The sequence below is a fragment of the Hyaena hyaena genome, unplaced genomic scaffold (assembly GCF_003009895.1).
Source record: "Hyaena hyaena isolate Hyena2069 unplaced genomic scaffold, ASM300989v1 scaffold_285, whole genome shotgun sequence".
Classification (NCBI taxonomy): Eukaryota; Metazoa; Chordata; class Mammalia; order Carnivora; family Hyaenidae; genus Hyaena; species Hyaena hyaena.
This window is the reverse complement of record NW_024080917.1, coordinates 1,769,956-1,791,417: the sequence shown is the minus strand read 5'-3', so window position 1 is coordinate 1,791,417 and position 21,462 is coordinate 1,769,956. Positions and strand designations below refer to the sequence as shown.

At 55.5% G+C, this 21,462-nt stretch overlaps 1 protein-coding gene across 1 annotated transcript in view; it reads right to left on the bottom strand.

The window, feature by feature from the left end:
• LMF1 (lipase maturation factor 1) overlaps positions 1-21,462 on the bottom strand; it is an 82,799-nt gene that overhangs the window by 59,895 nt on the left and 1,442 nt on the right. Inside the window, exons 2-3 of the mRNA XM_039246822.1 lie at positions 6,354-6,663; positions 261-271 (exon numbers count right to left, since the gene is read on the bottom strand). Of these exons, the coding sequence (XP_039102753.1) occupies positions 261-271; positions 6,354-6,663 (321 nt within the window). The remainder of the gene's footprint in view (positions 1-260; positions 272-6,353; positions 6,664-21,462) is intronic.

Here is a 21,462-nt window from a genome sequence, read left to right as displayed (position 1 = left end):
GGCCTGTAGGGCGGCCTGACCTTCACCCCAAGGAACAGGGCTGATTGGAGAGGACATCGCCCACCACTTGGGACCGTTCGACCAGCCGTGTGACCCTACCACCTACACACAGCACACCCCCACGTCAGGAGCCCAGGGTTCCGGGTTAAATCACAGGCATCAGACGTGCTGGCGGCAGCGGCTCGGGCGAGAGAGGTGGACGAGTATGTACCCCACACACACGCTAACCTCCACGCAGCAGGGCTCTGAGCTCCACTTACCAAACGAATACCTAAAAAACAAAAGGAGAAAAATGTATTAAAATTTTGCTTTGCTTTGTCAAAAAATTTACAGGAGCAAAGCATCATGCTCCCTACCTAAGTAAAGCCCACTTCAGTGACCCCAGGACACTGTGGGTCGGGTCACAGACCCCACAGGCACTAGATGTGGTGAAGGTGGGGGGGGGAGGCCCCCAGGTGCTGTGTGCGGGGCCGCCCGCTACCCAGGACCTGTCTCCCCACAGCCCATGCCCACAGCAGGCCACTCAAGAAATCTTTTAGGGGGGCACCTAGGTGGCTCAGTCGGTTAAGTATCTGACTTTGGCTCAGGTCATGATCTCACAGTTCGTGGGTTTGAGCCCCATGTTGGGCTGTGTGCTGACAGCTCGGAGCCTGGAGCTGCTTCGGATTCTGTGTATCTGTCTCTCTCTCTGACCCTCCCCCACTCGTGCTCTTTGTCTGTCTCTCTCAAAAATAAAGGTCAGAAAGGAATCTTTTAGGAAAAGGCAAATGTAGTAGTGGGTATCTGGCAGTAACTAATTTCTGTAAACAAACACCATGAGAACGCCATAGGCTAGAATCACAGAGTTTAAAGGGCGCCCAATACCCTGAGCACAGATTATCAGAAAAGGGACCCTACATGGAAGGGCTGCGGAAGGGCGGTCTTCACTGTGGAGCGCGCAAGGCCGCGCCTCCCGCGGAATGGAAATGGCCCCGTTCCGCGCCCTGAACCCCGCAGGATGGAGGCAGGAGTCGTGTCTGCGGCTCAGCTCTCTCTCAGTCGATACTCCGCTGACACCTCTGGGCTCCAGGCAACGTTCAAGGCAGAGAGGTGGGGGGCGGGGGCGGGCCTTGTGGAGGGCTGCCGCATTGGGACAAAACGGGGCTCGCGTCGTCCACCGTCAGCGGGGAGCTGCCATGCAGCGCGCCCGGTGGCACCAACCATTGCCCCCCCACGCCCTGCGGCCCCCCCACGCCCTGCGGCCCTCTGGCATCGGCTCTGGGCGCTCTTTGAAGTGCAGGCTCTGTCCGCGCTCTCCGAGGGACGCGGCAGAGGCGGCTTCCTCTGCAGGAAGGACCCCCTGAGCCTCCCGACGCCCGTCCAAATTTCTAGAGATAATCCTCTCTTCCTCGGGGGCCAGGAAGGTGGGGAGAGAGGGACGGCGGCACAGCCAGCCTCTCGCTACAAAGGAGCCCTTTAGGAGCACTGCCAAAGTAAAGCGCAGATAAAAGGATCGGAAAGCCATGTTTTGGAAAGCTGAAGCTATGGGGGGGCCCTCAGGGTTCTAGCAGCTTCCAGCGTCTGAGACGGATGGAGCTGTGGCAGCGAGGCTCGTCTTGAAAATCACTTAAACTCATGCAGTAGCGGCTGCTGAACCCCAGCCGTCTCCTCACTCGTCACCGGTTCCCGGGATGGGGAAGCCCCCAGACGTGACCAGTGACTGAACAGACAAGCCCACAGCGCCAGCAGACCCGCCCCCGCTGCAGAAGCATCCCCGTCCCCCGTCCCCGCCCCACACCTGGGCGGCACGCCTGGACTCCGACAAACCGACCTCACAATGGACAAGGTCACCCACGGGGCCTCAGCGGCACCGACCACCCATGTGATGTGACCTGACGTGACAAGAAGGGCACGTGATCTCTGAGGCCGCCTCCCCAAAGCCACCACCCAGCCCAGGCGTGAGAAGAGTGTCAGGCGGGTCTCTGCGGAGGGACGCTCCACGGCATCCGTGACCAGGCCTCAAAGCTGCAGGTCAGAGGAGCCTAAGGGGTCGTGCCGCCCAAATGCCCTGTGGCCCCGGGCTGGGGCGTCCTGGGACGGATGAGGTCAGCACTCCTGAGTCTGACAAGGAAGAGGCACTACACGAAACCGGGGTGGGGGTGGGGGGCAGGAGCTCCCGTACTGCTCTGCCTTCCGGAAGCCAACAGTTGTTCCAAGGATGACGCTCATCGCATCGGAAGGAAAAGCTAGAGGAGCTGGGCAGGGACCCAATGTGTGCCTATCAGTCAGGGGAGCCGCGTCCCACGGGCCGGGTCCTCCACAATGAACAAAACCGCGTGCGGCACCGGTAGCCCGGGCCCTGGGAGGGACCTGCCCGCCCCAGCGGGACCACACTTCCTTCCCCCGAACACAGCCCCTGGGGCCCTGGGCACCGTTCGAGGCAGACAAGCTCAAGGTCTCGGCGAGGACAGCGCGGGCGCGCCGTGGGCTCAGACATATGCGCCGCGGCCCAGGGCGTCTGAGGACAGGGACGCGTCGGCTTGGCAGTGGGGTGGGGGTGGGGGCGGGGCTGCCTGCCGGCCACCTAATCTGAGGCCCCTTCTTGCTCAATCCACTCCCAGGCCGCCACCTCCCGTCTCCCCCGACAGACGATGCTGGGCCTGGCTAGACAAACGGAACTGAGAGGTCATCTTCACCCCTAAGCACACGGCCTCAGGGGTGGGGACAGTCGAGCACCAGAAAACCAAAACCTGCTCCAGCCACACTCGACGTCTGGTGACAGAAAGGGGGCCCCCAGAGCCGCTCAGTGCCCCCGCACGGGCTGGTCCTGCATCCCTACGGGGCCCTACGGCTCCCGGCAGCCTCCAGGAGGAAGCCCCGCAGGGGCATGGGCCCTGGTGCGGAGCCGCTTCCCTATTTCCTCCTGCACAATACAGTCCCAGGCCCGGCCTCCTTTCTCACGCCGGCTCCCTCTTCATCTGCCCGCCCGCCAGCAACGGCCAAGGAAGTGGAGGAATGCGCGCCCCCAGCTACCGCCCCCCGCAGCCCAGCGGCTCCCGTTCCCTACCAGGGGCCACAAATCCTGGCCCCCAGGGCCCAGCTCGTGCCAGCTGTGGTCTCTACCGCGAGCCTGGCGGGGAGAGGCAGCTGGGGAGATGGGAAATCCTGATTCATCCCTCAGATTTGCCCAGCATATGAAAACGGTGTCTCTTACCTGCTGGGAACCAGAGTGGGAGAGACCCAAAGGGAAGCTGCCGTGTGGGAAGCACAGCTGACGGCCGGAACACAGGCCGCTCTGGGTGCTGACAGCACAGGAAGGTTCTAGAAACACTTCCGGGTAAAATCAGGAGGATTTGGAGTTTGCTAAAACATGGGGGACGTGGGGAGAGTCAGAGGCCCAGGTCTACCCGGGTCCCGGCCGGCAGCTGTGGCCTGGGGGGGCGCAGGGGCATCTGGGGCAAAAGGGGCGGCCTCACGGCCCACGGCCACCCCACGCCCGACCATAGGCCACACTGACGCCGGGCCTGAAGCTCTGGGAGAGGGCGCCCGCAGTGTGGACTCCGCAGGAAGAGGCACACCACCAGCTCTCCTGCGCCTCGGTCCCTCGTTCGTGCCCCTGCATCTCCCGCTACGCCTCCTGCGGCCACAACATAAGGACTTGATGCAGTCAGTGCTCCACTCCCCAAAGCCAAGGGCGCGGGCCACCAATCTGCAGGGGCATCTGACTGCCCGGAAGGGGGCCACTCTCCCTACAACGAGACCTCCAGTCGCTGCCACCACGAAGCGGCTTCAGTAGCTCCCACGTGCCATGCAGTGCCAGGAACGAAGTCAGGAGAGCGGGCGGAGGGCGGTCACCATTCCAGAACGTGCACGAAGCCGCGTGAGGCGACAACACCCGCCTCAGGGGGACGCCAAGCGCCCCAGGGGACCAGCCGGCACTGCAACACTGGTCCTTCTCCGCGGATCTCAGCCCGGACCTCACCTCCAACAAGTATTCTTTCCCCCAACTTCAAATGCATGGGGCACGCAAGGAACGGCCCATGCCTGACCCTCATACTGGGTGTCATGAAAAAGAAAGCCTGTCCCCCACGTGTGGGGCCCTGGCGTGGTAAGCGTTCAATGCTGCTCTGACCCCAAAACTGTCATCCGTCAGGGAAACCCGAGTCAAGGGCAGAGCTGGAAACACCTCGGGGGCGCAGGGCGCCAGAGTCCCGCCAGCCGCCTGCCTGGCCCCGCGCATGTGCAGTGGCGTGCGGCCCGGCCATGGACGGGGACTGCTGGCACCACGGGCACGGCGAGTAAGCCACTGGTCTCCACTGACGGATTTTCTTTTCTTTTTCACCTAAAACATCACACGCACCACTTCTGAGAAACTAGTTTTATTTTATCAGTGAGCTTCACTTAATTGGAATCACACTTTTTTACACACCCAGGGGAAGGAGAGCAAAGCCTCTTTTCCGAGGAGACCAACGCAGGACCGCCTGTCCACGGGCGCCCAAAGTGGTTTTCAGAAACGTGAGCGTGGCCTTGATCCTCCCTGACCACAGTCGACGCCTGACAGGAAATACTTTTTACAGTGAACTTTCTCTGCTTGCTGGACACGAGAAGGCACGACCCAAGCCACGTGTCGCAGATGACACGCGCCGCCCCCACCTGCCTCTGCATGGCGACAGGACAAAGGGGCGCAGAGGGCTCCCTTCTCAGGCGTGGAGTACACTCGCACGTCTCCAATCACAGCAGCTCCCGCGGGTGGGTGCTCCTCGGTCGGCAAACACCCACCGGCCAGGAGACCGTGGGCGGGCAGAAGGGGGGCGCCTCGGCTGTTGGGCCTCCGGGAACCCCACAGGGAGAGGGGCAGACGGGGGAGGAGACCTCACGCCTCACGGCCGCGGGCAGCCTGCGCCCCATCTGCATCCGCCTGAAGGAGCGCGCCGTCATCAGCAGGGCCCCGGAGCGGGTGTGCAGGGGACCGAGATGCCTTCTTCACCGCAGCCTGCACTTGCAGGGAGGGCCTCCTGCGTGCACGCTAAGCGTCACCCATGCCTGCCTGGCCCGGTGCGGCGCCGACCAGGGTCACCCACGGCCAGGAACAGAGCCGGGCAAGGGTGCAGCCCAGACTCCACTCAAAGAGGAGTGCACAGGCCCACGGGGAGCTGCGACGGGCCCGCCGGACACACCCCGGGCCACCGCCAGAGCCCTGGGGTGACTTCAAATCCCACCTGCGAGACGCGCTGAAGGTCAGGTCCGCATGCCCTGGGGTGGACCGTGTGAGTTAGAACCCGACTCTGGGAAGACCGCACAAGCTTCTCCATCCCGGGCCGGCGGCGCACAGACGGCTGGGCCACCGGACTACACTTTCCGCCAGAGGACAGATGGCCGCTCAGTCAGAACATCGCAGCAGACGCCCAGCAGTGCTGCACCTCCTCCATGCCCACATCTAATTCAGCAGGTCTATGCAGACACCAAGGCTCCATGTCTACACCAATGCCCACCCTAACCGCCAAGAGTCCACACAGACGCCAACCCTCTACCCCGGAGCTTCTCAGAAAGCTTTGCCTTTTCTTAGCGTGCCCCGTGCTTCCTGTGGTAGGTGAGCCTTCCCTTCCTCGGAGCCCGGCACTGGAAAGAAGAGCGGGATCCCCCTGACCCGCTCAAACACCCCATAGCACCCCACGGCCACTCAACTTCTGTCAGGCTTCCCTGGACCACGGCCGCCCTGGCACACGGCCTCGCGGTTCCCGCAGGCCTTCTCCAGCCTTCAGGAGAAGGAGCTCCGCTGCGCCCTCTGGCCACGTGGCCTGGGAGCCCACGCCCCCCACAGGGCCAGCCTCACGTGTGGCCCCTGGCACTAGCTCGTGACGGTTCCTCCCGAACAAGGCAGGAGCTGGGCGGGCAGGACCAGAAGAAACAGCCTCCAAGTCAGCCCCCCAGCCCCCAGAGCGCCCCCAGTCAGCCCCCCGGCCCCCAGAGCGCCCCCAGTCAGCTCCCCGGCCCCCAGAGCGCCCCCAGTCAGCTCCCCGGCCCCCAGAGCGCCCCCAGTCAGCCCCCCGCCCCCCCCCCCCGCCCGCCCCCAGAAGCCCACACAGCGACCCTCCCTCCATCCGCAGGGCCCCCGGCTGCAGGAGGCTGACATCGGGGTCTCCGGGGTGGCCATGCCACTCCCAACAGAATCACGGTTATTCCCCAAGAAGAAAGGCTCTTGGATTCTGGTTGACTGGCAGCCAGCAGTCTCTACTCCCACCTAATTAAAATGACGCGAGAAGAAGTCTGCTGCGTGTTCCCAGCTGCCAGGAGGCTGGCTGGCTCCGCGGCCCTGACGCCCCCAGGCCGCGCTCGGCATGCCTGGCCTACGGGCCGCTGTGCCTCCTACTTACCAGACCTGGCCCACGCTGACCAGGGACATGTAGAGGACCCAGAGAGCGGCCATGAGCGCCATGTTGGCACAGCCGGTGACCAGGACGAAAGACGAGGCGCCCAATCCGAGCAGAGCGAGGGCGTCCAGGTTGGCGTCCATGCGCGACCAGTCCAGCAGCCAGAGCACGGTGGGCGCGTAGCTGACGGCGTCCCAGGCCCCGCGGCCCCGGAAGTACCGGCGGACGCTCTCCAGGTACGCCCTGCAGGGCAGCAGGCCGCGGTCTCCGATCAGCGGCTTGTTCTGCTGCAGGGCCACCAGGAAGGCCACGACTGGAAGAGAGAGGGAAGGGCCCGTGAGTGGGGGCGCGCGTGCGCACCAGCGGGAGGGGTGCGGCCGCGGGGGGCGACGAGGCCGGTCTGAGCAGCGGTTTGGAGTCAGAGCAGGAATCAGAGCAGGGACGCGAGGGGCCTGAGTGTTTCTCACAGTCCGGGGCGGGGGGGACGTACCGGAAGACCCCATCTGGAGGCGCCACGGTGTACGGGTGGACAGACGCAAGCCCACGTAGGCTGCGCCGACTTACGCGTGTCGTGTGTGTGCACGGGACACACGGACGTACAACACGTGCCCGCTACCGGTGAGTAGCCTACACTCAGCGTTCGTCGTCATAACACGTGTCTGGACGACCCCGGCCCGGAGCTCGCGCTGCAGCTCACGTGTAAGTCACGAGCACGGTGTTTAAACTACTGGTTTCTAGCAAGTCCCGCCCGTACAAAGCGCGTACACATCCGCTGCACTTGAGCACCTGCACAGAGACGCCACAGGAGGGGGGGGGAGCACGGCACTCCCGCCTACGTGCGCGAGGAGCAAGGGGAGAGAGCCAGGTCACAGGTGGTCACCGGGCAGTCCCACGCAGACACCGCAGGACTGCGGGCCCCAGAGACGAGCTGCCCGTGCTGCACGCGCAGGGTGAGGACCGCTGCGACACGGGCAGGGGTGAGGCCGGGGTGGAGAACGGGGCGCGGTGGCAGCTTCGTTCCCGGTTTCACCTACGCTGGCTGAGGCTCGCGGTGTGACACTCGCTGCCGTAGCCGCGCGACCCCTCGTCTACAGCAAAAGCAGCACCATCCGCTACAGCCTCTGAAGAAAGTGAGGCGAGAGCAGCACGAAGGCCGGGAGACGCCGGGAGCGCTCTCTGTCGGAAGGGCCGTGCGCCGCTCGGCAGGTGCCGTTCTGGAACGCGGAGGGAGCCTCAGAGTCAGGCTGTGGGACAGCAAATACAACTGTAAATCAGTCAACACAGATATGAAAATGGAATCATAGAAGATGCTCAACTAACCAAAGAGAAGGCAGGAAAAGGGACAAAAAGAAACAAGAAATAAGTAGAAAACGAAGAGCAATACGGTAGATTTCCATGTGTCACTCTCAATGAGAGTGTCCCAAACTCACCACCACAGACAGAAATGGTCAGATTGGATAAAAAAGCAGAAACTAAATCTAAGCTGTCTACAAGAAATCCACTTTAATTTAATTTAATTTTTTAAAATATTTTATTTATTTCTAGGAGAGAGAGAGAGAGAGAGACAGCATGAGTAGGGGAGGGTCAGAGAGAGAGGGAGTCACAGGCTGAAACAGGCTCCAGGCTCTGAGCTGGCAGTCAGCACAGAGCCCGACGCGGGGCTCGAACCCACGAACCGTGAGATCATGACCTGAGCGAAAGTCGGACGCTTAACCGACTAAGCCACCCAGACGCCCCTAATTTTAATGTTTATTTATTTTTGAGAGAGAGACAGAGTGCGAGTAGAGGAGGCACAGAGAGAGAGGGAGACACAGACTCGGAAACAGGCTCCCCACTGTCAGCACAGAGCCTGACATGGGGCTCGAACGCAGTACCGGCGAGATCATGACCTGAGCTGAAGCTGGCCGCTTAACTGACTGAGCCACTGGGCACCTCAAGAAATCCACTTTAAATATAAACACATAGTAGGTTGAAAGTAAAAGCACAAGAAAGACGTATCACAAAAACATTAATCAAAAGAAAGCTGATGGCTATATTAATATCAGACAAAAGAGAGACATAAAAACAACAGGAAGCCTGTAAAATGATAAAGGATCGACAAATGGACATAACGAGATTAAATGTGCATGAACCTACCAACAAGACTCACGTGTACCTAAACTGACCTTCCTCATGCCACACGTATGTGTTGCGTACACGGACGCACTGCCTTGGCCGGACACATGCTGATGACGGCCGTGTGTATAGCAGAGATGTATGAGATCTTTAGACTCTCCACCCAGCAGCAAAGTAGATACAATTTTCTAGCGCATGTGGGACATTCACTAGGACTCCACGCCATGAGCCATGATGCAGATAAAAAATAAAGAAAAAAGCTGAACTGTAAAAAATCTGTTCCCTAAACACACGGAATTAAACTAGCAGTTGGTCACGGGACGTTATCTGGAAACACACCCAAATCTCTGGAGATTGTATCACACACCTGTAAATAAACAGTAGAGTGTGTTTTAAATCACAAGCCAGGGGCACCCGGGTGGCTCAGTCAATTAAGCGTCCGACTTCGGCTCAGGTCATGATCTTGCAGTTCGTGAGTTTGAGCCCGGGGTCAGGCTCTGTGCCGACAGCTCGGAGCCTGGAGCTGCTTCAGATTCTGGGTCTCTCTTTCTCTCTGCCCCTCCCCTACTCAGGCTCTGTCTCTCTCTCCTTCAAAAATAAATAAACATTAGAAAAACACACACAAGCAAAATTATAAGATTTTTTAATTGAATGAAAATTGAAAATACAACATGTAAAAACTGACAGGGTACCGTGGAAGCAGCACTTGACCCTCAGTTAGAGACTGGGTCTCTCTCCGTCCCAGTCTGTGTATTTCTCTCGTCCAGACACAGTCCGTGCCCCCAGCCACTCTTTCTCTTCCCTTTGCCTCTCTGCAGAGGGGGATCCCTCCCCTTCGTTGGTTTTCTCTCTCCCAGTTCGTAGTCGTGCACCTAAGGCCCGTCAGGTTGTCCCAGTGGGTCCCTGGAAGCCACCGCCTCTTATCCTGCAGACTCTCCAAGGTCAGAGTCCTTTAGCTTCAACACCGCTTTGTTTGTGAGACAGGGCACTTCAGATGCCCTACTTTTCCGCCATGTTGGCCCCCTCTATGACTTTTAGGTATTGTCCTTGTATTCTGTGGCTTTGATAAACTCGTTAGGTCCAAGAGGGTTGGGTTTTGTTTGTTTGTGGGGTTTTTTTGGCATATTTTTTGAAATCTTCTACATAGACAGTCATATCATGCGTTAACAGAGACAGTTTTCTTTCTTTCCTTCCAGCCTACGACTTTGACTTCTTTTGCTTGCCTCGCTGTATGAGCTAGGACTTCCTCCGCACGATGAGCAGATGTTGGTGGTGAGATGTTCTTGTTTTGTTCTAGACGCTCAGGGGAAAGGACCGAGGCGCCCATCGTCAGGTCCGGTCCTGGCTGTCGGCTCGTGGCCGCCGTGGAGGCTGGTGGAGCTCCCGTGCCCCGGCTGTGCTCAAGCGATCCTGAGTGGACGCTGACGCCTGTCACGTGCGTTTGTGTGTTCATGTTGTTGTATGGCTTCTCTTCCTCAAGTCTGGCCGTGCGGTGAACCACAGACGGATGTGTGAGCCTTGCGTTGCTGGCCTGCAGTTAGCTGTGACATACTACCTGTGTTTCCTCTTTTGTGAGTTTCGGTAGGAGTTTGTGTCTTTCCAGTAATTGGTCTGTTTTATCTAAGTTGCTGAATTTATGGTCTTTGAGAGGTTTGTAGTATTCCTTGATTGTCTGCGGTGTGAGCGGGGCCAGTAGCAGTGTGCCCTCTTCGTTCCCGATACTGCTTCTCTCGTCTGTCTTCATTAGTCGACTAGAGGTCTGTCAGTTATGTTCATCTTTTCCAAGAACCAGCTTTTGGTTTTACTGACCTTCTCTGTTTTTTCTTGTTTTCAATTTCATTGATCTCTACTCTTGTTTTTAAAGATTTATTTTCTCCTGCCTGTCTTGTGTATAATTTGCTTTTTTTTTTTTTATTTTTTAAAGTAGAACTTTAGATGTGAGGCCTTGCTTTCTTTTTGTAAATCGAATATTTATTTGAGGAAGAGCCCGTGTGTGTGCATACGTGAGTGGAGGCAAGGGGCAGAGAGTGAGGAAGAGTCCCAGGAATGCCTGTGCTTCAGCACAGAGCCTGACACGGGGCTCGATCTCACCAATCTCTAACTGAGGGTCTCTCTCGGCCAGGGGCCGGCTGCCGGGACCGCACACCTGGGGGGGCAGCCCCAGGCTGCGTGGCTAGGTCAGGGGTGCAGGCTGCAGTGGGAGAAGGCGATCCCCTCCCTGGGGTGCTGTGGGACACGTGTTAGGCGGTGCGGAGTGCCCCCCCCGCCCCCCAGCACCCAGGTGCACTCAGTGAGAGTTTGAACCCCGGACAAGCGCCAGGGCACCGGAGTCGGCGAGGTGGGACACTCGGCCTCGTTCCTGCCCGAAGCACAGGAAGGAGGCTTGAACACAGTGGTTGGGGAGTGGCTGTGGAGGCGAGACGGGTGGGCGGGCACGGGGTGGGGGGACGGGGGGATTCTTCTCCCCCCCCACACCAGGGCGGGGCTGCAGGGATCAGACCTCCAGGAGCCGACCGTCCACACCAAACCACGCCCCTCGGCCCGGGGACCTGCCTGCCCGGGGAAGCAGGACGGTCTCTGGAACCTGGAACCGCCGGCCCCTCCTCCAGACCAGCGCTGCTGCCCCGCCTGGCTTACCTCTCAGGCAGTTCTTATTATGCAGATCTATTCTTCCTTCCTTTTCTCCTTCTCACCTCTTCCCTCCTCTGGTCTGGTTACTCTGGTTGTTGGTTTGTTTAAGCAGCCACACTTAACCCATTCTCTTGATACATGTTCTACACCCCCTTCTTTATTTCCCTTTCTCGCTCTCTGGATTAAGCTGTATAATTTCTCTGGCCAGTTTTTATTCTTTTTCCTCGCCCCTGGCATTTCTCTCTTTGTATGGGATAAAGCCTCTTCCATCGGCACCACCTCCACCTCGCTGTTTACTCGTAGCTGGTGTTTCTGGTTTGTTGTTTTTGGGTTTCTTTGTGTGTTTGTTTCTGTTTTCTGTTTGTTTGTTTGTTTTCCTTTCCAGGGCTATTTCAATGAACAGATCAAAGCACACCTAGTGGAGGCTCCAAAGCATCACTACCAGTAGGGAGATAAAATAACCAAAGTCACAACAAGAGAGAGCAAGTAACATTCTCCAAGAAACAGCTCCTGAAGGGCCAGGCCCTGGACAATGTATGACCCCTGTTTAGTACAGTAATGATCGCAGGTGCGGGACACATAGCAAGCTTTTATTTATTTAAAAAAAATTTTTTTAATGTTTTTATTTATTTCTGAGAGAGAGAGAGAGAGAGACAGCATGAGCAGGGGAAGGTCAGAAAGAGAGGGAGACACAGAATCCGAAACAGGCTCCAGGCTCTGAGCTGTCAGCACAGAGCCGGACACGGGGCTCAAACCCAAGAACCATGAGATCATGACCTGAGCTGAAGCCGGACCCATAACCGACTGAGCCACCCAGGCACCCTTCTTATGTGTTTTAAAAGCTTGTTATGGGGGTGCCTGGGTCAACCAGGCAGTAAAGAAGAAATTTAAAAATATATGGAAACAGATGAAAATGAAAATACAACAGTCCAGGGGCGCCTGGGTGGCTTAGTCGGTTAAGCGTCCGACTTTCGCTTAGGTCATGATGTCGCAGTTCGTGGGTTTGAGCCCCGCGTCGGGCTCTGTGCTGACTGCCAGCTCAGAGCCTGGAGCCTGTTTCAGAGTCTGTCACTCCCTCTCTCTCTGACCCTCCCCTGCTCACGCTGTCTCTCTCTCTCTTCTAGAAATAAATAAAACATTAAAAAAAATTTAAAAAAAAAAAAAAAAGAAAATACAACAGTCCAAACCCTCTGGGTTGCAGCAAAGGCAGTCCTAAGAGGAAAATACATTGCAATCCAGGGCTATCTCAAGAAACAAGAAAAATCCCAAATACAAAATGTAACAGCACACCCAAAGGAACTAAAAGCAGAACAGCAAAGACACTCCAAACCCAGCAGAAGAAGAGAAATAATAAAGATGAGAGCAGAAATAAGCAATAGAGAATCCAAAACAACAACAATATAACAGATTGATGAAACTAAGAGTTGAGTTTTTTTGAAAAAATAAACAAAAGTGATAACCCCCTAGCCAGACTTCTCAAAAACAAAACAACAACAACAACAAAACTGAGAGCACCCAAATAGATAAAATCATGAATGAAAATGGATTAATCACAACCAATCCCTCAGAAATGCAAGCAATTAATCGGGGAATACTATGAAAAATTGCATCCCAACAAACAGGACAGCCTGGAAGAAATGGACAAATTCCTAGAAACCCACACTCAAATGGGAAGAAACAGGAAATCTGAACAGACCCATCACTAGTGAAGAAATTAAATCAGTTATCAAAAATCTCCCAACAAATAAGAGCCCTGGGCCAGATGGCTTCCCTGGGGAATTCTACCAGACATTTAAAGCAGAATTAATACCTGTCCTTCACAAGCTGTTCCAAAAAATGGAAATGGAAGGAAAACTTCCAGACTTATTCTATGAAGCCAGCATTACTTTGATTCCTAAACCAGACAGAGACCCCACAGAAAAGGAGAACTACAGGCCAATATCCGTGATGAACATGGAAGCAAAAATTCTCTACAAGATACTAGCAAGTTGAATTCAACAGCACATAAAAAGAATTATCCACCATGATCAAGTGGGATTCATTCCTGGGCTGCAGGGCTGGTTGAATATTCCCAAATCAATCAGTGTGATATATCACATTAACAAAAGAAAAGATAAAAACCATATGATCTTGTGGAAAGATACCGAAAAAGCATGTGACATAATATAATATCCTTTCTTAATAAACGCCCTCAAGAAAGTTGGGATAGAAAGAACATACTTAAACATCATAAAAGCCATATGTGAAAAGCCCACAGCTAATATCATCCTCAATGGGGAAAAACGGAGAGCTTTCCCCCTGAAATCAGTAACATGACAGGGATGTCCACTCTCCCCACTGTTGTTTAACATAGTGCTGGAAGCCCTAGCATCAGCCATCAGACAACAAAATGAAATAAAAGGCATCAACATTGGCAAAGAAGAAGTCAAACTTTCACTTTTCACAGACAACATGATACCCTACATGGAAAACCCAAAAGACTCCTAGAACTGATACATGGATTCAGCAAAGTCGCAGGCTACAAAATCAATGTACAGAAATCGGTTGTATTTGTATACACCAATAATGAAGCGGCAGGAAGAGAAATAAAGAAACTGTTCCCATTTATAATTGCACCAATAACCATAAAATACCTAGGAATAAACCTAACCAAAGATGTAAAAGATCTATAAGCTGAAAACTATAGAAAACTTATCAAGGAAATTGAAGACACAAAGAAATGGAAAAATATTCCATGGTCATGGATTTGAAGAATAAATATGGTTAAAATGTCAATACCTGCCAAAGCAATCTACACATTCAATGCAATCCCTATCAAAATTGCACCGGCATTCTTCTCAAAGCTACAACAACCAACCCTAAAATTTGTATGGAACCATAAAAGACCCCAAATAGCCAAAGTAATATTGAAGAAGAAAACCAAAACGGGAGGCATCACCATCCCAGACTTTAGCCTCTATGACAAAGCTGTCATCATCAAGACAGTATGTACCGGCACCAAGACACATAGAAGAGTGGAACAGAATAGAGAATCCAGAACTGGACCCACAAATGTATAGCCAACTAATCTTTCACAAAGCAGGAAAGAGTATCCGATGGAAGGAAGACAGTCTCTTTAGCAAATGACACTGGGAAAACTGGACAGCAACGTGCAGAAGAATGAAACTAGACCATTTTCTTACACAATATGCAAAAATAAACTCAAAGTGGATTAAAGACCTAAACATGAGACAGGAAAGCATCAAAACCCTAGAGGAGAAAGCAGGCAACAACTTCTTTGACCTCAGCTGCAGCAATTTCTTAGTCGACACATCTCCCAAAGTAAGGGTAGGGGGACCTGGGTGGCTCGGTCGGTGAAGCGTCCGACTCCGGCTCAGGTCATCATCTCGTGGTTAATGGGTTCAAGCCCCGCGTCACGCTCTGTGCTGACAGCTAGCTCAGAGCCTGGAGCCTGTTTCAGATTCTGTACCTCCCTCTCTCTCTGACTCTCCCCTGCTCACACTGTCTCTCTCTCTCTCAAAAATAAATAAAACATTTAAAAAATTTTTAAACAAAAGTAAGGGAAATAGAAGCAAAAATGAACCACTGGGACCTCATCAAGATAAAAAGCTTCTACACAGCAAAGGAAACAATGAACAAAGCTAAAAGGCAACTGACACAATGGAAAAAGATATTTGCAAATGACCTATTGGATAAAGGACTAGTATCCAAAATGTATAAAGAACTTAACAAACTCAACATCCAAAAAACAATCCAGTGAAGAAATGGACAGAAAACATGAATACACACTTTTCCAAAGAAGACATCCAGATGGCCAAAGACACATGAAAAGATGCCCCACATCAGTCATCATCAGGAAAATACAAATCAAAACCACAAAGATACCACCTCACACCTGTCAGAGTGGTTAAAATGAACAACTCAGGAAACAGCAGATGCGGGCGAGGATGCGGAGAAACGCGACCCTCCCGCACTGTTGGTGGGAAAGCAAACTGGTGCAGATGCTCTAGAAAACAGTGTGGAGATTCTTCAAACAATTAAAAATAGATCTACCCTACAACCCAGCAATAGCACTACTAGGGCTTTACCCAAAGGATACAGGAGTGCTGATTGATAGGGGCCCATGTACCCTCATGCTTACAGCAGCGCTTTCAGCAAGAGCCAAATTATGGAAAGGACCTAAATGTCCATCAACCGATAATGGATAAGGAAGATATGGTTTATATATACGGTGGAATACTACTTGGTAGTGAGAAAGAATGAAATCATGCCACTTGCAGCAACGTGGATAGAACTAGAGGGTGTTGTGCTGAGTGAAACAGTCAGAGAAAGACACATACCATTATGTTTTCACTCATACGTGGATCTTGAGAAGCTGAACAGAAGACCATAGGGAAAGGAAGGGGGGGAAACAGTTACAAACAGAGAGGGAGGGAGGCAAACCACAGGACACTTTTCAATACAGAGAACAAACTAACGGTGAATGGAGGGCAGGGGGAGAGGGGAAACGGGTGATGGGCACTGAGGAGGGCACTTGGGATGAGCACTGGTTGTTGTATGGAAGCCAATGTGACAATAAATTATATTCATAAAAAAAGTCAAGTGTATTCCCATATATCAGCAATTAAGTGTAATCTGAATTTTTGTGATTACAGTCAATAGCAGCCCCAAAAAAGTGCATAAAACTCTAACAAAACACATCCAGGATCTGTATGTGGGAAGCATATGAAAACTGATGAAAGGAATCAGAAACCTAGATACACGGAGAGATGCATCATATTCATGGATTGAAAGATCCCTCCCCCGCCCCCGTCTGATCACTGCAGTCTCAGTCAGAATGCCCAGTAAGCTTTGTGTACATGGTGACGAGCTGGTTCTCAAACGAACGTGGAAAAGCAAAGGACCCGGAGGTGCCCGAGTAGCTCTGGGAAAGAACGCAGCTGGAGGAGGCCTAGGGCCCAATTTCAGGAGTTACTACAAAGCTACAGCAACTGAGACCGTGGGGTCCTGGCAGAAGGAGAGTTATTTTTCTTTAAGTGTCCTGAAAGCCCGCTCTGTGTGGCTCACCACAGTGGAGAAAGAAGCGAGTCCTGGCCCCTGACGGCACCCAGGGGACCAGGGGACAGCACTGGTGGTGGAAGCAGGGAAGTCACCTGAGGAAGAAAGCCTGTCACCCAACCACAGAGAGCGCACCGTGGCTCTTCTCGCTGGCCTGCCTCCACCGGGGGCGGGAGCTGCACGGTCCACATGCCCTGCCCGCCCCTCGAGACCACCTCCACCAGGGTGCTCCCCCGGGGTGCAGCCCGGCCGCTCAGCTCCACTCGGTCTTACCCACTCTTCCCGACTTGGGCTTCCTTGGCCCATTCCAGAACTCTGGGGCTCCTCCACAGGGGGCCTAAGTAGCAGCCGTGCCTCCTCCCAGCAACTACACAGTGGAAGGAAAACAATTTGGCCTCACCAATGAGTTTTAGAACTTTTTGTTTTTTGGTAAGTAATCTTTATGCCCAACGTGGGGCTCAGACTCACAACCCCAAGATCAAGAGTCAAATGCTCTACCGGCTGAGCCATCAGGTGCCCCTGGTCTCACAAGTTAGTTTTTTTTGTTTGTTTTTGGTTTTTTTAAATATTTTTATTTATTTCTAGGAGAGAGAGAGACAGCACGAGCAGGGGAGGGCCCGAGAGAGAGGAAGACACAGACTCTGAAATAGGCTCCAGGCTCTGAGCTGTCAGCACAGAGCCCGACGCGGGGCTCGAACCCACGAACTGCGAGATCATGACCTAAGCGAAAGTCGGACGCTTAACCGACTAAGCCACCCAGGGGCCCCTCACCAGTTAAGTTTTAAAAGTCTCATCTTATCTATTAGGAAACAATGAACATAGCTTGGATTAATATTCAGAAAAGAAAACCTATTTCAACTTCCACTCCAGTTACAGAAATGGCTAAGAAATGGTTTCAAAATACCTTAACATCTCAAAGCTAAACCAACCAACTAAACCTAGAAAGGTTTAGTCAACCCGCACCCCCAGCCCAGGAAGGCAGGAGCAGCCTCCCAGCCCCGAGGGTGGGGAGGGTAACCCAGAGAAGGATCTAGAAGTGACCAGACTACCTAAATACGCATTATCAAGGATGTCTGCAAATGTTTTCTTTAAGACAGAAACAGAAAACAGGTTATCTGTCCCGCTCAGATGAGTCGCTAAAAGGTTAGAACAGAACCACCCCCCAAACGCCCCTCTCCACTGGCTGGTCTTCGTTGACTGTGGTCACACCGCGGGCCGTGGCACAGCGACACCAGGGCTTTTTCTCTAACAGCTCAATAGCGGCGGTGGTGCTTGTGTCTGAAACAGCCTGGAGGTGCTGCACAGAGAACCTTGCAAAGTCCAGCAGGGCACCTCATTAGAGCGTGAGCGGCCTGGACGACAGAGCAAGAGCTAACTTCCGTGGCCTCTCAGAGAGACGTCTCGGAACACCATCCAATGCTGCGGGATTTCTTTTGGTTCCATTTTCTTTTCTCAAAATTTCCAAAGAACAGCTCAGAGTTCTGGAAGCAGAACGCACATGTCGGCCGCGCTGCCTCCATCTGCTCTCTCTCGGGTACCGGCCGCGCGGCTGGAGCCCAGGTGAGGCCTCGAGCATCCCGATAAGGAGCGCAACAAGCTACTACTTTTATTTATTTCTTATTTTAAAGAGAGTGTGAGCGGGGGAGGGGCAGAGGGAGAGAGAGAACCCCAGGCAGGCTCCTTGGTCAGCGTGGGGCCCGATGCGGGGCTCCATCCCATGACCCTGGGATCGGGACCCGAGGCCAGGTGCCCTGCTACCGCTTTTAGAAAGTGCAGCTTCGACCCCCTCACAGTACTCAAAGAGGAACAAAACTCTACCTCATGTAGCACACGGAGGCCGGCAGAGCGGGCACACAGAACATTCCCAACGAGCGTGATGGGGCAAAGCAAAGGCAGGAGTTAGAGATGGATCAAAACCGGCCTTGAGACCCTTTGGAGGTAGGATTTTCAAAGCCATGTCACCCCACGGACTCGCCCATAGGGGTGCGGAGCTAAGGAGGTGTGCCGTCTGCTTACGGGCAAAAGTCCCCCGAGCCCGGCACTCAGAGCCCCCTCCGGAGGTCACGTGGGCACTCACGGCTGCTCGGTGGGCCAGGCCCACCTTCTCCTTCACGCCCTCATTCAGCTTTGAAGGCAGCTTCTCCAGCCTAGAGGGGAGGCAAGCGGGGGCAGGGGCCCCGAATGGGGCGCGTTGGGAGACCCACTGGGGTGTTCACACAGACACGGGCCCAGAGGCAGCAGACGGGCAGCGTCTGAGGCCCAGCCCAGAGCGAGGGCAGGAGGCCCAGGACGAATGAGGCCAGAGTCCCCCGAGGAGGACTGAGGAAGGGACCCTCATGCAGATCGGCCGACAAATCACAAGGACCCAGGGTGAAGACGGCAAGGCGCCAGGGCCTCTAAAAGCGTCCAGAGGAAAACACGAGTCACTGACGCTGCGGTGGAGGAAGACACTTGGTTTGGTCCTGGTCCCGGGTCCGAAACTCCCCGAGCGTGTGGGCCGAGGAGCGTCTGCTGTCGTGTATGACAAGCCCCTTTCAACCTGGCCTGGGTTCCCACCAACCAGGTGACCCTTGGAGTTTGGGGGCCAGTGGCCAGGGGACCGACTGCCCAGGACCGATGATCTCATCAGCCACACCTGTGCCACGGGGCCTCCACAAAACCCCCAGAGGAAGGGGCTCGGGAGCCCTTGGGCAGGGGTCTGCATAACGCCGGGTGAGAGTGTCAGAGCTGCTCTTGAGGGAAGCCCCGTGCGCTCGAGCCCAGAAGTGTGTCAGGAGAAAGAACAAATGTGTCTCTCATCAGGCATCTGGGACAGAGCAGGGTCAGGCTACCTGAAGACTTCGCATCATCAATGCAGAATGTTCTGAGAAAACTTGCTTGGACTGGGAATCACAGACCCCGACAAATGAGGAATTCCCACGAGCGTGAGAAAAACACAGCAAGTTCACCTATGAATCCTTTCTCGAAAAGTGTGGGGGAAATTCCAGCAAAAAGAGAGACTAAAAGAAAAAAGAAAAAAGACGGTAACGTGAGGTCTGAAGAATTGTGAGTGCACCTAGGAGAGAGTCCGGGCCGCCCGGGGTGGGTGGCCGGTGTCCTGCGTGTCCTCAGCAGCCGGCCGGGAGCGGTGGGGGATGGGCAGCGGAAGGGGGGCATGGCTGGAAAGGCATCATGGGGACAAGAGCAATGGCAGAGACTACCGGCAAGGAGTCAAGGAAACCCTATGAAGGCCTCTGGAAGACAGAAGACAGAAATAGACACAAAAGCACGTCCTGGCCGCAAGCTCACGGTGGCTGAGCAGGCACGCAAACGCCGCTGCTGAACGCGCTCTGGTCCATGTGCAGAGGCCGGAGCACAGGACAGGGGTCGTTACTTAGCCTGGTGGTGGGTCAGCGGTCCACCAGAGCTATCACCAAACTCAACATCAAGGGAAGTGTGTGGACAGCCCCCCTGGCATCTGGCATCGTAAAAAACCCTGCAACTTCAGAAACCTTACTGGAAGCTTCTGGAAAGAGACCGGTGCGGGATGGGTGCCCCCTTGCCCACGGCCATCTCAGCCACAGAACCCTGTCCCTGGAAGATGGGGAGCCAGTTCCTTCATACAGCTCCGAACACGGAGTCCACCCCCAGAGGACAGATGGCGGGAGTGCCTCTGTCAGAGCCAATGGTCTTGTGTTCGGCACCGGGTGGCCTGACCCAGTAGCTCAGATCCCTTTCCTTCTGACGGAAGCAACAATGCCCGCCGAGATCCGAGGCAGCCCCGCGCACCCGGAAGCCCGAGCCCTGTGCCCTCGGGCTGTGCTCTCCACCGCGAAGCCACCAGCATTTCCCCACTGTTCCAGGCCCCCTTTTAGAGTCTACGAGAGCCTCCTTGGGTAACCGTCTTCGCTTCATCTCCTGCTACGTGCAACCCTGCACAGGACAGAGCGCCGCCGGCCAGCACTATTTTTATAGGAACGTGAAGAGACCAACGCGTGGCTGACGGCGCACACTGGCGACCCCACGGTCCCCGCTGCGCCCCAGGAGACAGGCAGCCCGGCCTCGCCCTCCCAGGGTGCACCCTGCCCCTCAGTGGTCCTTCCTCGCGCGAAGGAAGAGCGTTCGAAATGAAGCTGAGATTCGGAGCCCACAGCGCAGTGGAGGCAGGCGAGGCCAGGGACCAGCACCCTCTGGAAGAGACAGTCTGGCCCGCCGGGCCACCTCACTCTGGGACCGTGCCGTCCCCACTCGTCTGCCCCGACGGCCATGCTGGTTTGAGAATCTGAGTTTGAGCTCGTGCTGCATCTACCCGTGTGGACCCCTCCACTGCCCGCCGGCTCAGGTGGCTTGTGCCCCTTCTGCGTGCAGGACAGGGGCAGGGAGGTGTGCTGGGCGCCTGGGGCGGGACTGCTGAGGGCAGCCCCGCAGGTGCCGCGGAGGCTCGAACTTCACCTGCCACTTCTCCGAAGCCACAGGGGCAGAAGCGAGGCCTCGGGCCCAGCAGGTGCGGCTGAGTGAGGGGCACAGCGTGACAAACGCTGAGCTCGCTACTCGCTACTCGCGGCGGGAACTCTGCGGTGGCACTTCCCATCTCTTGGGAGAGGGCCCCCCAACTGCCCAGGCTAACTGGGGAACCCGACTCCAGGTGCGGATACAGGTCACGGGGGGCCAGGTGCTAAGAAGTCAACTGCGAGCACCCTCACCCCTCCACTCGAACCCGTCGGACCCCACTGGGAGGAGGGGTGTGGAGGGGGAGCTCTGTGAATCCGCCTGTGTGAGCTTCGTGGGGAGAGGGGAGAGGAGCGTCCTGGGGGGCTGGGGATCATCAGCGAGAAGGGGTGTTGGGGGAGGAGCATCCCAGGATGCAGGGGTGGGGGGGATGTCCTGGCGGGGAGAGTGTCACAGGGAGGAGTGTCAGGGGAGGAGAGTCCCCGAGGGATGGGCAACCCAGGGGGAGGGGTGTGTGGGGGACCGATGAGGTGGGGGAGTGGTGGGGGAGGGGGGAGGGAGAAGTGTCAGGGGAAGGGGTGGCAGGGGAGGCGTGTCCTGGAGGTGTCAAGGTGTCAAGGAAGGGGGTGGGGGGAGGGGTGTGTGAGGGAGGAAGGAATCTCAGGGGAGGAGAGTTCTGGAGGGAGGACCATCAGGGGAAGAGCATCCAAGCGGAGGGGTGTCCCAGGAGAAGGGGTGTCAAGGGAAGGTGGCCTGAGGGAGGGGCATCTTGGGGAAGGGGTGTCCTGGGGGTAAGAGTGTTAGGGGAAGACTGTTCTGGAGGGAGGGGTGTCAGGGGAGGAGCGTGAGGGGGGGCAGGGAAGGTGTCAGGGAAGGAGCG